Source organism: Haliaeetus albicilla, chromosome 21, assembly GCF_947461875.1.
Source record: "Haliaeetus albicilla chromosome 21, bHalAlb1.1, whole genome shotgun sequence".
In the NCBI taxonomy this organism is placed as follows: Eukaryota; Metazoa; Chordata; class Aves; order Accipitriformes; family Accipitridae; genus Haliaeetus; species Haliaeetus albicilla.
In genome coordinates this window covers 26,993,873-27,006,580 of record NC_091503.1, presented here as the reverse complement: position 1 = coordinate 27,006,580, position 12,708 = coordinate 26,993,873, and the positions used below count along the sequence as shown (strand labels likewise).

Sequence of the window (12,708 nt, the reverse complement as noted above, 5' to 3'; positions counted from 1 at the left end):
GAAAGCAAGCCCTGCTCCCCGCACACCAGAAGGTCCGGGGGTCCCAGGCAGAGGCCAGCACCTCTGAGCATCTTCCTTCCTCTGGACAGCGTGAACTTGCCTACACCTCACTGTGGATCCCCTGCAAAGAGTTTGAAATAGTAAGTACATGTAGGTTAAGGCTGCAGTGAGCATCCAAAGCTTTCACACTTGATAACTATCGGGCACGAATTCAACGGTGGAGGTGTTTGAATAGCTCAGGCAGCCCTGAATCCCGGCAGCAGCAGCTTACCTGGTTTCAGTTCTCTGTGCAAGCCTCAAGCCCTCCAGAACTGACTGCAGTCCCAGACTCCGGTCTCCTGTCCTCTGGGGAAACAGTAGAGGCTCTGAAACCTGAAAAAAAAAGTACTCTTGTTATTGCTAGCAACAATATTATAATAACAATTAGTAGCAATGACATTGCTGAAATCAGAAATGCCCCAGGACAAAAGGCAGGAACAGATTTCTTGACAAAAGCAGCCAGGCAAAACGTAAGAACCAGTGCAGAAGTGAATAGCCTAAATGTGGAAGACAATCGTAAATGATCCAGAGAAATGTGCGCTCCTGTTTTAACAGCGTATCATTTTGCTGTCAGTAACAGCCCTCTTGCTGGCTTGCCGGGAATTCCAGGCTGCTGCCTCCTGCAGCCCAGCCCCTGTTCCCCTGGTACGCTCAGTTCGGGCGTGTTTGTCCCCCAGTTTTGGCTTCTCACTTCATAGGACAGATAACCAGAGAAAATGGACTTCTTGACTTATTCGTATTTTTATTAGCATTTTTAAAAGGATAAAAACATGAAAGAACAGCATCTTACATTCTAGTACTAACAGCCAAATATACTCAGAGAGGAGAAAAGCCTTCTTGAAGCCTCAGAAGAAAAGCGCAGGAACTTGAAACTGCCTCCCCTCCATTTTTGGGTTAGCAGTAAGCTCCTTCAAAAATCCAGCCTCTCTACTGCGAAAGAGAATAGCCACTGTTGTGTTTGATGAGGTATATACCAATATAAATGAATTATTGTTGGCTGTTGTCCCACGGACACCTTGCCCCCCGAGTTGTCCGCCGGGCTGTGACATGACTATGATGCCCCTGGTCTGGGGCTGGATCTCACTTTTTCTCCGTCAGTACTGCCTACCTGTCTCCCTCCTGCACGGGGAAAGGCTGGTTCCTGGAAAGCCGTGTATGAGTTTGGGGAGGGAAGGGGAGTTTCATGTGCATCCTGGCATTTAAGCCGTGTGACATTCAAGTGAGCAGGAGCCTTCTGTTACTGTCTCAAACAGTCCTTCACATCAGATGCCTTAATATGTATTTGAAAGCCCTACTACATTTAAATGGCTTTTAGAGTAAATCTCGGGGGAATTTACCTTTCCTTTATCAGGATACGATAGCAACCACTTAAGAAAGTCAACCTAACGGTGGTGAAGGCTGGAGACTTCTGTCATCAGTGCCCACAGCCCTGGAGGACTGCAGCGCAGGGCACATCACCTGCCGGCGGGTGCTCTTTTCTCTTTCTGGGCCCGGAGAGACACGCTGGCTGGAGAATACAAAGAGATTTAAACAGCTGATGCTAGTTTGGGTGCCTGGAGCCAGCGCTAAAAGCCCCATTTACATTTTTCGAAGCCCCTGCTAAGCTATCGCTCGCTCTGGTAGGCACCGAAAAGCCTTTACTTCCACGGCTGGTCCCCGGGAATAGCCCTGCCTGGGGTTAGTGATGCTGTTAGTGACGAGTACAGCAGAAGGGGTGAAGCAGAAGCTTTTGTACATTAACTCTCCGCAGAGGAACTCGCGCTCTGCAGAGTGCTTTCAGCTTGTAAGTCAAAGTGTTGCTGCATCATTTCTCCAGCTAAGCAAACTCACACTTGTGCCATCACTGCATGGAGCAGCTGGCCCGTGGTAGGATGACTAAAGGACTTTAACCTGTCTTGCTAAAAAATAATCATCTGGCTGGTCTATGCACGCACAACATTGTGAACAAGGCATTTTACTCAGCGCCCAAACGCTTTGGGTGCCACCGAGGAAATAAATTACTTTTTCCTCTCTTTTTTTTGAACCTGACAACCTATGATTCGATGCAGAAAGTCCACAGCCTTCCCTAGCTAGACTTGCCATGTGACAGCCTCTCACTTTTCTTCTCTTACTAGAGTTTCTGCAGTTTTAGGTATTTCTAAAATATTTTCCACATTCTAGCAAAACTAATTGCTGGGGAAAAAAAAATAGCAAAAGTCAGTCTGCAAAAGTTAGTGGAACACAGACTTGGAACACCTCATTATCAGCATCCAGAATCTAATTCTAAAAGCCATGCTTACTCAACCAGAATAGAAAAATAATACCAAATGGCATCTATGTCATTGCCACAAAGCAACAACAAATAATCAATGAATGCTTGAATCAAATTATTCATCAGTAATCTAAGCACCATCAATTACTTGGATAAAAAATTCCTAAAAATCCATAGAGCTGAAATAAAGCTTTTTTGATAGGGGATAAGCGACAGAGAAGAACCTAGGGTTTTCGTATTTCTATCAGTCATAGCTGTTTCTCTTCACGTGCCTGATGCCGTATGTGTGTGTATCACACAGTAGTTTTGGATATTAAGCTTACAATTCAGGATTAGTTTCTTACCTAAAGAATAATAATGAGGATATTCCAGCGGTTGTTTGGGTTTTTTTTTTAAACATATTGAGAGAAGCAGTCCCGGTAGGAAATTATCTGGCAAGTCACTTGAACTTTTGGTGATTAGAGGATAAAGATCACTTTTACACAAACTTATATAAAACTTTATGTTCTATGAGTCACCCCACGTGGCTTTAAAGAAAAAAAATTTTTTAAATCCCAAACTTTATTTAACATGCAAAATGAGGTCATTGGCTAAGAATTATTAAGAAACCAATGGGAAAAGGCTTGTAGAAAAGTAACCCTTGCCCAGGATTCATGTGGTGTCTTTCGACAAGTGGTTCAAACTGGGGGACAACAGTTGGAACACCTACAACTTACCATCAAAAGTCTTCAGTAAACACAACTTTACATCACGGATGTTTTTAACCTCCTGACTCTTATCTGTTTGTGTTCTTTAAAGCAATGTCAAGGTCAGAGATGGAGATTGGTGGATGAGTTGTAGTATTACATCAAACAGAGCCTACATAAACATATACACTGCTTTCACTTCATTGACGTCCCATGGCCTATACAAAAGCATTGCCTTGTTGATTCATACTGCCCTAAGTTATCATAACCCGTTCTAACGTATGCTCATTATATTTGTATAAATGAAATACGAAGGGACTGATTTTTATGGGTCTACCTTTTGTGCAGAAGAACATCTGCTCACAAAGTCTGCTTTAGCAGTTTTCGAGGTTTCCTCAGTTTGATTGTGCAAAGGACATCAAGGGGAAAAAAGGCTGCCCCATCATTTAGAGTTGACCTGCAATCATAAAGGAAACAAAACAAAACCACCTTCAAAATGTTTTATAATCTATGGGGATTTTTTGTTTTTGGTTTTTTTTTTCAAAATCTTACTGAGTAAACTGAAAAAACCTGGCTTCTGAAAGGCTGCCAGTTGTTAGGAACTGCCTAGGCAGTTCAGATACTGCCAGCTGCCCGACAGCAAGGAAAAATATGCCAAAGACATGATGGTGCTTTGGAAGAATGAGACTCTTCGGAAACTAATGGAAGTTTTGTGACGCAGGCCTGTGCGTCAGACAAGGACATTCTTGCATTAGGTGTCTGTCTTTATCTGGTTATTTAAAAAAGATGGTGATGAGTTAAAAAATCCTTTTTAAAAACACTTCCCGTGTATCATTAAAAGCTATTTCCTCTCAGTTCACGTCCTTTTTTTTTTTTTTAAAGACAGAAAAACTGCAGGCAGGACGGTGGCAGTCACACTGGAGTACAGTCATTTCGGGGGCAAGTAGCTTATGTTAAGCAGTCAGTAGCAGAATGCTCCTCAATTCTGTTCATACAAAGCTATCTAACACAGCAGAGAGACATACATAGATAAGTGAATGAATACATGCATACACATATACAAATGCATACGAGCTCTTTGGGTCTTTGTCTTTTTCCAACTGGGTCTACTTTTCATTTGTAATTTGTTTCCATGTTTCTTCATGAAAGGGACTTTGTTGTGCATCGTTTTCTTTTTCTCTTTGAGGGAGGAAAGAAGACATATTTCTGTATATTTTTCACTTCACATCATTGAATGGTAAGAGAATCGCGCTTTTCTAAGACGTACAAGAATAATTAGAAATGAAAGGGGGGCAAAGAGTATTAGAGCTTGACAAGTCTAATTGCGATGGTCTGCAGAAAGTGCCTCGCCCTAGGTTTTTCAGCCCAAATTTGCTCCTCGTCAGACATGTGAGGTCCACAGAATTCTTTTGAAAGTTGTAAGATTAGTTTTGTTTAAAACGCTTAAAAATGCTAGTGAGTTTTAAGGGCTGCCAACTTTTCTGTATCCAGATAGAGATCCCTAAACCGACCTGAGTTAATAAATAAATAAATAAATACAATTAGATGAAGCAGTTAGTTAGCTGAAAAATGTCTCAAGTTATAAAAGCCTGTAACCACTGAGAGTACTTTTAAGAGCCGAGTTATGAATATAGGGGCTTAAAAATTTGCTACATTATAAATAAAACTTTTGGCATCAATACCCAAAAATGAAGAGTGAATAATAGAAGGTTAAACAATGCTCTGCAGTTCTGCTTCAGCTTCTTTCACACAAGTGACGTATTTACCAAAGAGGAGAACTAAATGCAAAACAAACAAACAAACAAACAAAAATCATGCTACATTCGATGACTTGACAGTGGAATTTGCTATTTCGAGCTCGGTACATACCGCAAATACCAGGATAAAATAATCTGTTCAGCACAGTGAAGTTTGAATACTTTTGCTTTTATTGTAGGACAACCGTTGCATGCAAAGGAGAAGAAAAGGAAAGCGTCTTTACTTTTTTCCCCGCCGGGTGGGACATGAGAGGATGGCGAGGGTGACGGGACGGCCGGCGAAGCGGACCATCCCCTCATCCCGGATTTCTGCCCAGTGTGACAACCCCTGGTTCCCCCCGTGCCTGTTTTGGGGACTCCCCCCCCCCCGGCCCAGCCCCGGCCCGGCCCCGCCGCGCAGCCCCCGCGGGTTCACGCGGGACCCGCCGCTCCCGTGGGATGGGGGGGGACGACGGACCCGGGGGCTTCGTGGCCGGGGAGGGTGTCCTCGGTGGGACCTCCGTGTCCTCCTGACCCGCGGCCGCATGCCGAAAACTAAACCGAGGGTTTGTTGCAGGGGTTGCTGTGGGAATACGAACTCGGGTGCTTCAGTTTCAACGGGATTCCCCCCCCCCCTTTTTTTTTTTTTTAACCATTGACATGTTTCTCGAATGTCAGGGACAGGGGACGTTTGTGACAGGCAGGAGGGGATAACTCTCCCCCCCCCACCCCCCGCCACATTCTTCCTTGTTAACCGTGCTCGGGCGGTGAGGTGGGGGGCGAGGGAATAAAAGCATTCCTGCACGTCTGGAGGAAAGAAAAAAAAAAAAAAAGATGCTAAAGGGGGAAAGTGAAAGGGGAGGGGAAGCGCGGCCCGGGGGCTCGAAGCGCCAGCGCCACGACGCCCCCCCCCCCCCCCCCCCCGAGTCCAGATAATAGTTAACTCGGGGTTAAAGATTAACAGCCGGGCCAAGCCCTGTATAAATGGCCCGGGCGAGCCGAACGTATGTACAACCGCCTCCTCTCCGCAGCCCGCCGGGCCGCCCTCGCCCCGCCGCCTTCCCCGGCCGCCCCCCCATGAGCCGCCCGCGCTCCCGCCGCCGCCCGCCGGCCCCGCCGCTCCCGGCCCCGGCCCCGGCCCCGCTGCTGCTGCTGCTGCTGCTGCTGCTGCTGCCGCTGCCGCCCGCCCTCCGGCCCGCCGCCGGGCTGGCCCTGCAGCCGGTGCACTGCGCCCCGTGCGGCCCGGAGAAGCTCGCCCTCTGCCCGCCCGTCGCTCCCGCCTGCCCGGAGCCGGCCCGGCAGCCCGGCTGCGGCTGCTGCCAGACCTGCGCCCTCGGGCCGGGGCAGCCCTGCGGCGTCTACACGGCCCGCTGCCGCCTGGGGCTCCGCTGCCGCCTCCCCGCCGGGGAGCCCCGGCCCCTGGCCGCCCTCGTCCGGGGGCAGGGGACCTGCCTGCCCGCCAGCGAGCCCGGAGGGACGCGCCCGGCCGAGCCGGCAGGTACCGGCGCGCCGTCGCCTCCCCGCGGCCGGGGGGGGGGGGGGTGGCTGGGGGGGGGGGGGGAGCCCGGCGAGCCCCGGCGGGACGTTTCGCTTCGGCGGCGGCAGCCGGCGCCGGGGAGCGGCTTGCGGGCGTCGGGGATGCCGCCGGGGCGGAGGGCGGAGAGAGCCCGGGGGGGGCGGTCCGGGCACGAAGCGCCCAGCCGGTGCGGTGCCGGGCGGGCCGGCCTCGGGGAGAGGGCGGGAGGTGGCCAGCATCCCCGCCGGGGGCTGGTCGGGGGCTTCTTCAGCGCCATTTCATCCTTTCCCAGTTGTTCTCACCGGCGCTGCTGCTGTGGTGGTGCAGCGGTGGGTCGGGTGGCTCGGTAGCAACTCAAAATAGTCGTCGGGGGCTCAAAGCAACCGTGGGTGGCAGCGAGCGGGGCTTTCTGGTGCTTGAGGGAGCGGGGAGGGGAGAGAACGGTGACCAAACCCAGTGGTTAAGGCTCCTGCCGCTAGGAGGGTCTAGCACTTGACTCGGTTTTCATCGTTCCTTCCTTTTATTCTTTCTTTCTTTCTTTCTTTCCCTCCTCGGTTTTCTTAAACATCGCCAAAGGGAAAACCAGGGTGTTTCTTAGTCCATTGGGCGATTGTTTACGGCCTTGATCCAACAACTTACTTTTAGACACGTGTCCAACTTTCCTATCCCGTCATGAGTCCCTGCAATTGCAAAGAGCTTCTGTTGCTTCTTCCAGTGGGAGAGTTCGCAACTTAGACACCAGCGTGCGGGCCGTGAGCGGGCAGATCCAAACAGCTCCGGCCAGTCCCTGCCTATCTACCTGGTCCGCTGCCGGCCAGCGCGAGCTACCGCTGGCTCCTGTGAGTTGCTACTCCTTCTTATGTGTCAGGCGAGCCGCGGAACAAGGCACAGGGTGATGCCATGGGATCAGGTCTGGACCAGGTCCTCTCCTGAATGAAAACTGAAACACGTCGTGCTGACAAAAATCTAAATCCATTACAAGTTTAACTCCAGTCTTCCCTCATTTAGCAAAGTCTCTACAACCCACTGTGGTCAAGAAAGTTTCTTCATTTCTAACAAACAGACTGGCTGCAGCTTCATCTTTGGGATTAGAGTGATTTCGAAGGATCATAAAATAACCAACTTCTTAGAGGACAGCTGATGCCTCTGCCTATGAATTTATGACGAAAGTTTAATTTGCTGGGCTGCACATGTAATTTATTACTCCTGCAAGAGCTACTGTAATGGATCTGTCTTAGATACTACTTTTTTTTTTTTTTTGCTGTTGTCGATTCTTCTTCTTCTTCTTTTTCCTTACCTTTTTAACTTGGAGAAATAAATGCAAAAGTTCACTGAAGATGTTCACTTTAATATCATTCCTTTCCAGACTCTATCGAATCTGAAGATTTGCCTTTGGAAAGCACTGAAATGACACAGGATCAGCTGCTGAACTATCAGTTGATGTTCCCCATAGGCCAGGACAAATCCATCCCCTGGAATGCCATCACCACATATGAAAACATGAAAGCAAAGAGAATATCTGAACTCAAGAAATGGAAAGAGCAGGTGGGTTTTCCTTGCAAACCTTTCAATGTGACCATTTCAGTAGATGCTGTTGATTCAGAATACAAAATGAAAATGTGCATGAAATTCTAGCAGCAGCACTGGGCTGTCAGTATTTTGGGTAGCTGGCAAACAGACTTTTGGAATGCCGTCATCGGATGCTGGAGGAACAGGCAAAGTGGCAGGAGCAACAGAAACGGGTGAGCATCAGGTGTGTCCTGCATGGACTCCGTGCAGAGGCTGAATCTTTCTCTGCATTTACTATCGGATTATAACATGGGCCCTTAATTGCCAGGATCCCATATTAAAATTTTGGACTCCTTTTGTGTTTTAGTGAAAAAATAAAAGGCGTTTGTCACTGGTCCACTGCTCAGTGAAATAAAAGGGAGTCCTTACATGCAGTTATTGGCGAAACACCGATGCAAACCAAAACACGTTGCTTTCAGATCACAAGGAAACACTGTTAAGTAGGTGCCTGTAGAAAGACAGAAAGCTCAGCTACTGAAGGAAGTTTTAACCTTCCACGCTGCAAAATCGCAGCGAGTAATGGGGCTGTAGGGTCTTTGCAGGCAGGTCCCTGCTCCACTTGAGGGCACCAGAGAACCGCAGTCAGACCCGTCCAGGCAGGCAGCGCTCCCCCAGCACGGAGCTGAATTCGAATTGGGCACCACAGAAGCCCAGTTTCGTAATGGTCACGGACAAAATGGGGGGAAAAAAAAAAGGCAAAAACCTACTAACCACCACCCCACCCGAGGAAGTCTCCCTCCACATCCAGAACAGGACTTAATCACTGATTTAGTTTGAACTATTATACCGAAGTGCTGTTAGCTCCACTTCTGATTTTTAGGCTTCTGCTTTTCTCACCCGGAGCTGCATAGAAGCCCGTTGACTTGAGTAGGACCACTTATGTGAGGGGCTGACAGGGGGAGGTCTTGCAAAAGCAGAGGGTATGATTATTTTCACTCTAAAGTAAAAATATTTGTTCAGTCACTTGTCCTCCCCTTTAACTCATTTAAACACGTTGGGTGCTGTACACGCGCGGCAATTGTGACTTTGGAAAAGGGAGCAAGCAAATTGTGAAAACAGTGAATATTGCAAACAGTTCTTCCTCCCCAGTTCCAGGCAGTTTGGCTCTCACAGCCGCAGGGGTGCTGCTCTCTGTTCTGCTTTGGTGACAGCTCTGTCCCGTACAAAAGAGAACAAACATTCAGATGTTTGTTCTTGCACCGTCTATATATGTCTTGCACCTATTCTCCATACATCAACAGAGCACAGGGCCATGGCAACCCAGAAAACGTGGCTAGTCTCACGTACACCAGCCTCCTAACGTGCACCTCCCCATAATAGGAGAGATTGTACCCTCTGAGCAGTAATGTGTTTACTTAGTACAGGTTAAATTTCCTTGTGTGGCAATTTAAGGACTTAAATCCTCATGTTTCTGAGGACAGAAAATACCTCAAAGAATAAAAACAAAGGCCTAAATGCAACACCAGAGTTTTCTGGCTGTGCTCCTACTGAAACAAGTGCAAACTACATGCAGAGCAGCCTGATGCAGATTATATGACTAATAAGTATTTTCAGCTTTTTGCTAGCTTTACACCGTCGCTTTTGGTTTAGCTGGTGTCTTTGTGATTTTGGTATTGACAACCTTTGCGTGGTATTCCTGCAGGGACCTTGCCAGAAGGAGCTCTACAGAGCCCTGTATAAATTGGCGAAGGCTCAGCAGAGAAGCGGAGGGGAGATTTACAAATTCTATTTGCCCAACTGCAACAAGAATGGATTTTACCACAGCAAACAGGTACGTGCCTTTTCCCCTGTCCGCTCGCAGCAGCGCTGCAACGAGCCTGACACAGCCAACCCTTTCATAGCCCTCTGCTCCCAAACGCACCAGTTTGCAGCTGCTGGAAAAGCAGGTTGCGAAAACAGGGATACTTAGTACTGGGAGCAGATGGTTTGTCCTTCTTCTCTTAAAAGTGAGCTGCATGCTGCGGGCTGACAGCAACAGAGGCAGGAGTCCTTTCCGTTCACAGAACAGGTGCACGCAAGGCCTTCTCCAAAATCTTTTAACCCTGTCTGCTCCCAGGCCAAATCAAGATCCGTGTACCTGATTTGTTAGCATATTCCCAGTTGACATTAATCCATAATACACACCATACTGCCTGCAAAGCCCATGGAATATATATAATAATCACTATGAAGAAAGGGGGCTCTCAGCTACTGGGCAGTGAAAAAACTCTCTGGAGCAAAATTAGCCTTCTGAAAGTAGAACAAAAACACTGATTTGTGCTGCCTACGGATTATGCTATATGCTCATTTCCATTACAGCCTCAAAAAAGGCCATTGCAAGGTACACTGAGAGTAATCTGCAAACCTAACTAAAGCTCCAAACCTCAAGCCACACCCTTGCCACCACAGGTGATGCACACAAATTTAGTAGGTCTGCATAAATCTGTGTCACCGAGACTCCTTGGTTTTGGGCATGGCACCACCGTGTGACTCACAAACATTGTGACCTGGGATCTAATCAGGCACAAATGGAAATCTGTTTAACCCCCTCCCCAAGAATAAACCCCACCCGATTTGCCTCCTTGCGTGGACAGCCAGACCGTCCAGGCGTTGCTCTCGCCCTACCAGTTCGTCTGTTCTGCCTTCCTTCGGTTTCCCACGCTGGAAGATATTGCTGGTTTATACCGCTGTTTGCCAACGGGTGGGCAAACCGTTTTCAGATCTGAAGTTGCTGTTGCGGTAGCTGAGCTGGGGTCGCGGCTCCCTGACCAAGTGTGTTGGCCAGAGCAGGGACCACCGCGTTCAGAACAAGTCTGTGCGCGGCAGGTCCCACCTTCTGATCCCAGTTCTGTCTGACACCGCTACTTGTACGGTCATCTCACAGGTCATCTTCTGCTTACAGTCACTTACAGTGAGTTCTGTTTTGCTAATAATATTCTAGTGTGAGACTTCACTGGATGGAGAGTCTGCTGGATGCTGGTGTGTCTATCCAAAAAATGGAAGAAGGATTCCTGGATCTCCAGAAATGAACGGAGACCCAGAATGCCAACAGTATCTCAGCTCACAAGAATAAAATGAACCACATTCAGCCACACCAAGTTTTCTGTGGGGCCTGATCTAGCCAGGAGACATTTCAGTCAGGAGCCGTTTCAGTAAGGTAGTTGTGTGCACCTGATTTTCAGCATATGAGTAATCCCATAAAGTAGCTTTTTTACTGCACTGGGCTGACTCAGCTGCTCGAGTGACAGATAGGAGCAACTGCAAGATCAAGTCCTACAATCTTGTATATTTTGTTTGTATAATAGTATAGATACCCTCATATGTAAAGCTGTTGAATTATTTATTTCACAGTACATGTATTTTTGTCTGTGTGTGTTGTTACTAATTTATATCCTCAAACACTTCATAACTTTATATGTAAATACTTAATATTATTGCTCTTAAATATATGCATCTTATGTTGGAGGAATGTTGCTACTTAAAATTTCAAATGGCACAACTCTATTGGGAAAAATGGCTTGTAAACTTGCATTTTTATACTATGTATTTATAGACTTAAAACTGAATTTAAAAAAATAGCTTTCAGCAGAGAACATGCTTAGAAACTTATTTAAAACCTGTTTTGTTTATATATCATGTTGCTTTTGCACCTCTGTTTCAATGTCAAGCTGTTTCTTAAAAAAGAAAGTCTAAACCTTGATTATATACTGAAGCTCCTGATGGGACAGAATTTGTTTCTGTTTTCCAAACATACGCACCAGATAAATGGCGAAACACAACAGGAGACTCTGTGCCACCTTTGACAGGTGTAAGCCGTTCACACGTTGACATTGTCACGTTATTTAAGATGAGCTATTAAATAATGCCTTCTCCCCTGTCCCGCTCTCCTGCTTTCTGCGTGTGCCCGTTCAGCAGTCCGTCCGACCCCAGCGGGACCACGCAGAGGAAAACGCGCCTCTTGCAAACCTGCCTCCCGAACCGCTCGCTCCATCTTCCCGCAATGAGTTTCCTTCTTTTGGTCTCCCCGCCCCGTTCCCCTTCTCCCGTCCTCTCCAGTCCCGGCCATGCTCTGCAAGCCTTTGCCCTGGGCAAAGCAGCAGCAGCAGCCTTCAAGGGAAATTATTAAAAAGTTTTCTGGGTAGGAAAGCTGGATGCCTTTCTCCGCTCAAAAGCCCAAGGCAGCAGTATTAGTGTTTTAAAAAGATAATGTTGAGGCTACAAAGAGCCTTTTCCTGCACAGAAAGTCAGAGGCTGGGGAAAAACCCAGCCTTATGCTTTTCGCTGAAAGCAGAGAAGAGGGTCCCCTTGGCTTGAGATGTGGTCCCTCTCCCTCCCCGGCATGTTCCTTCGATTTAGTGGCTGCAGAGAAAAAAAAAAGAGACAGCAAGTGGCTGCCCTGCTGGCTTCAAGCTGGTTTTGTCCATGGAGAAACTGGTGTGGGAGTTAGCAAGTCCCAGAGGTGGAAACAAGCTGCACCAACCCTGCCTGAGCAAACAGCCTGAGAGGAGAGTAATAACATTTTCTAAGAGCCTGGCAGGAGGGAAACTCGGCAGAAAATCCTCCTGCCGTTTGTTGGCACAAGCTTTGGGTTTTACATGGGAGCGGGAAGCGGCTGGGAGAAACTGCAAAGCCAAAGCGTGGAGATCTCTGCCCTCCGTATCATGGTCCTGTGGCATCGCACCTTGGGCTTGGTGGACGTGTTGGCTGTATTCACGTGTCAGTATGTCAGCTGCTCCGACCCGGGTCTAATAAACCGCTCCAGATTTAAAAGTATGGATGTACTACTGTGCTGCTTTGGAAGGTGCTTTGAGATCTTCCCAAGTAAAGCACTGCAAAAGCAGTTGATGGCATTGGTATTATAAATCATTAACGTCTGACCTCCCTGTAGTGAGCTACAGTGAGACCTGGCTAAAACTTACACTGACGCATTCA

The 12,708-nt window shown here is 47.8% G+C and overlaps 1 protein-coding gene across 1 annotated transcript; it reads left to right on the top strand.

Annotated features, from left to right (window-relative positions):
- Positions 1-4,876: 4,876 nt before the first annotated feature.
- Positions 4,877-11,653, top strand: IGFBP1 (insulin like growth factor binding protein 1). Its single transcript, XM_069809307.1, has 4 exons — positions 4,877-6,210; positions 7,595-7,773; positions 9,440-9,568; positions 10,718-11,653. Exons 1-4 carry the CDS (start codon positions 5,697-5,699, stop codon positions 10,847-10,849), a joined length of 954 nt encoding a protein of 317 aa, XP_069665408.1. The 5' UTR covers positions 4,877-5,696; the 3' UTR covers positions 10,850-11,653.
- Positions 11,654-12,708: the final 1,055 nt, after the last annotated feature.

What these genes read in the sequence shown, in the direction of transcription:
- IGFBP1 (XM_069809307.1), top strand. Translation starts at nt 5,697, where the DNA reads ATGGCCCGGGCGAGCCGAACGTATGTACAACCGCCTCCTCTCCGCAGC. An exon ending in TCAAGAAATGGAAAGAGCAG is followed by an intron (nt 7,774 to 9,439) that starts GTGGGTTTTCCT and finishes GTATTCCTGCAG; the next exon opens with GGACCTTGCCAGAAGGAGCT. An exon ending in GATTTTACCACAGCAAACAG is followed by an intron (nt 9,569 to 10,717) that starts GTACGTGCCTTT and finishes ATAATATTCTAG; the next exon opens with TGTGAGACTTCACTGGATGG.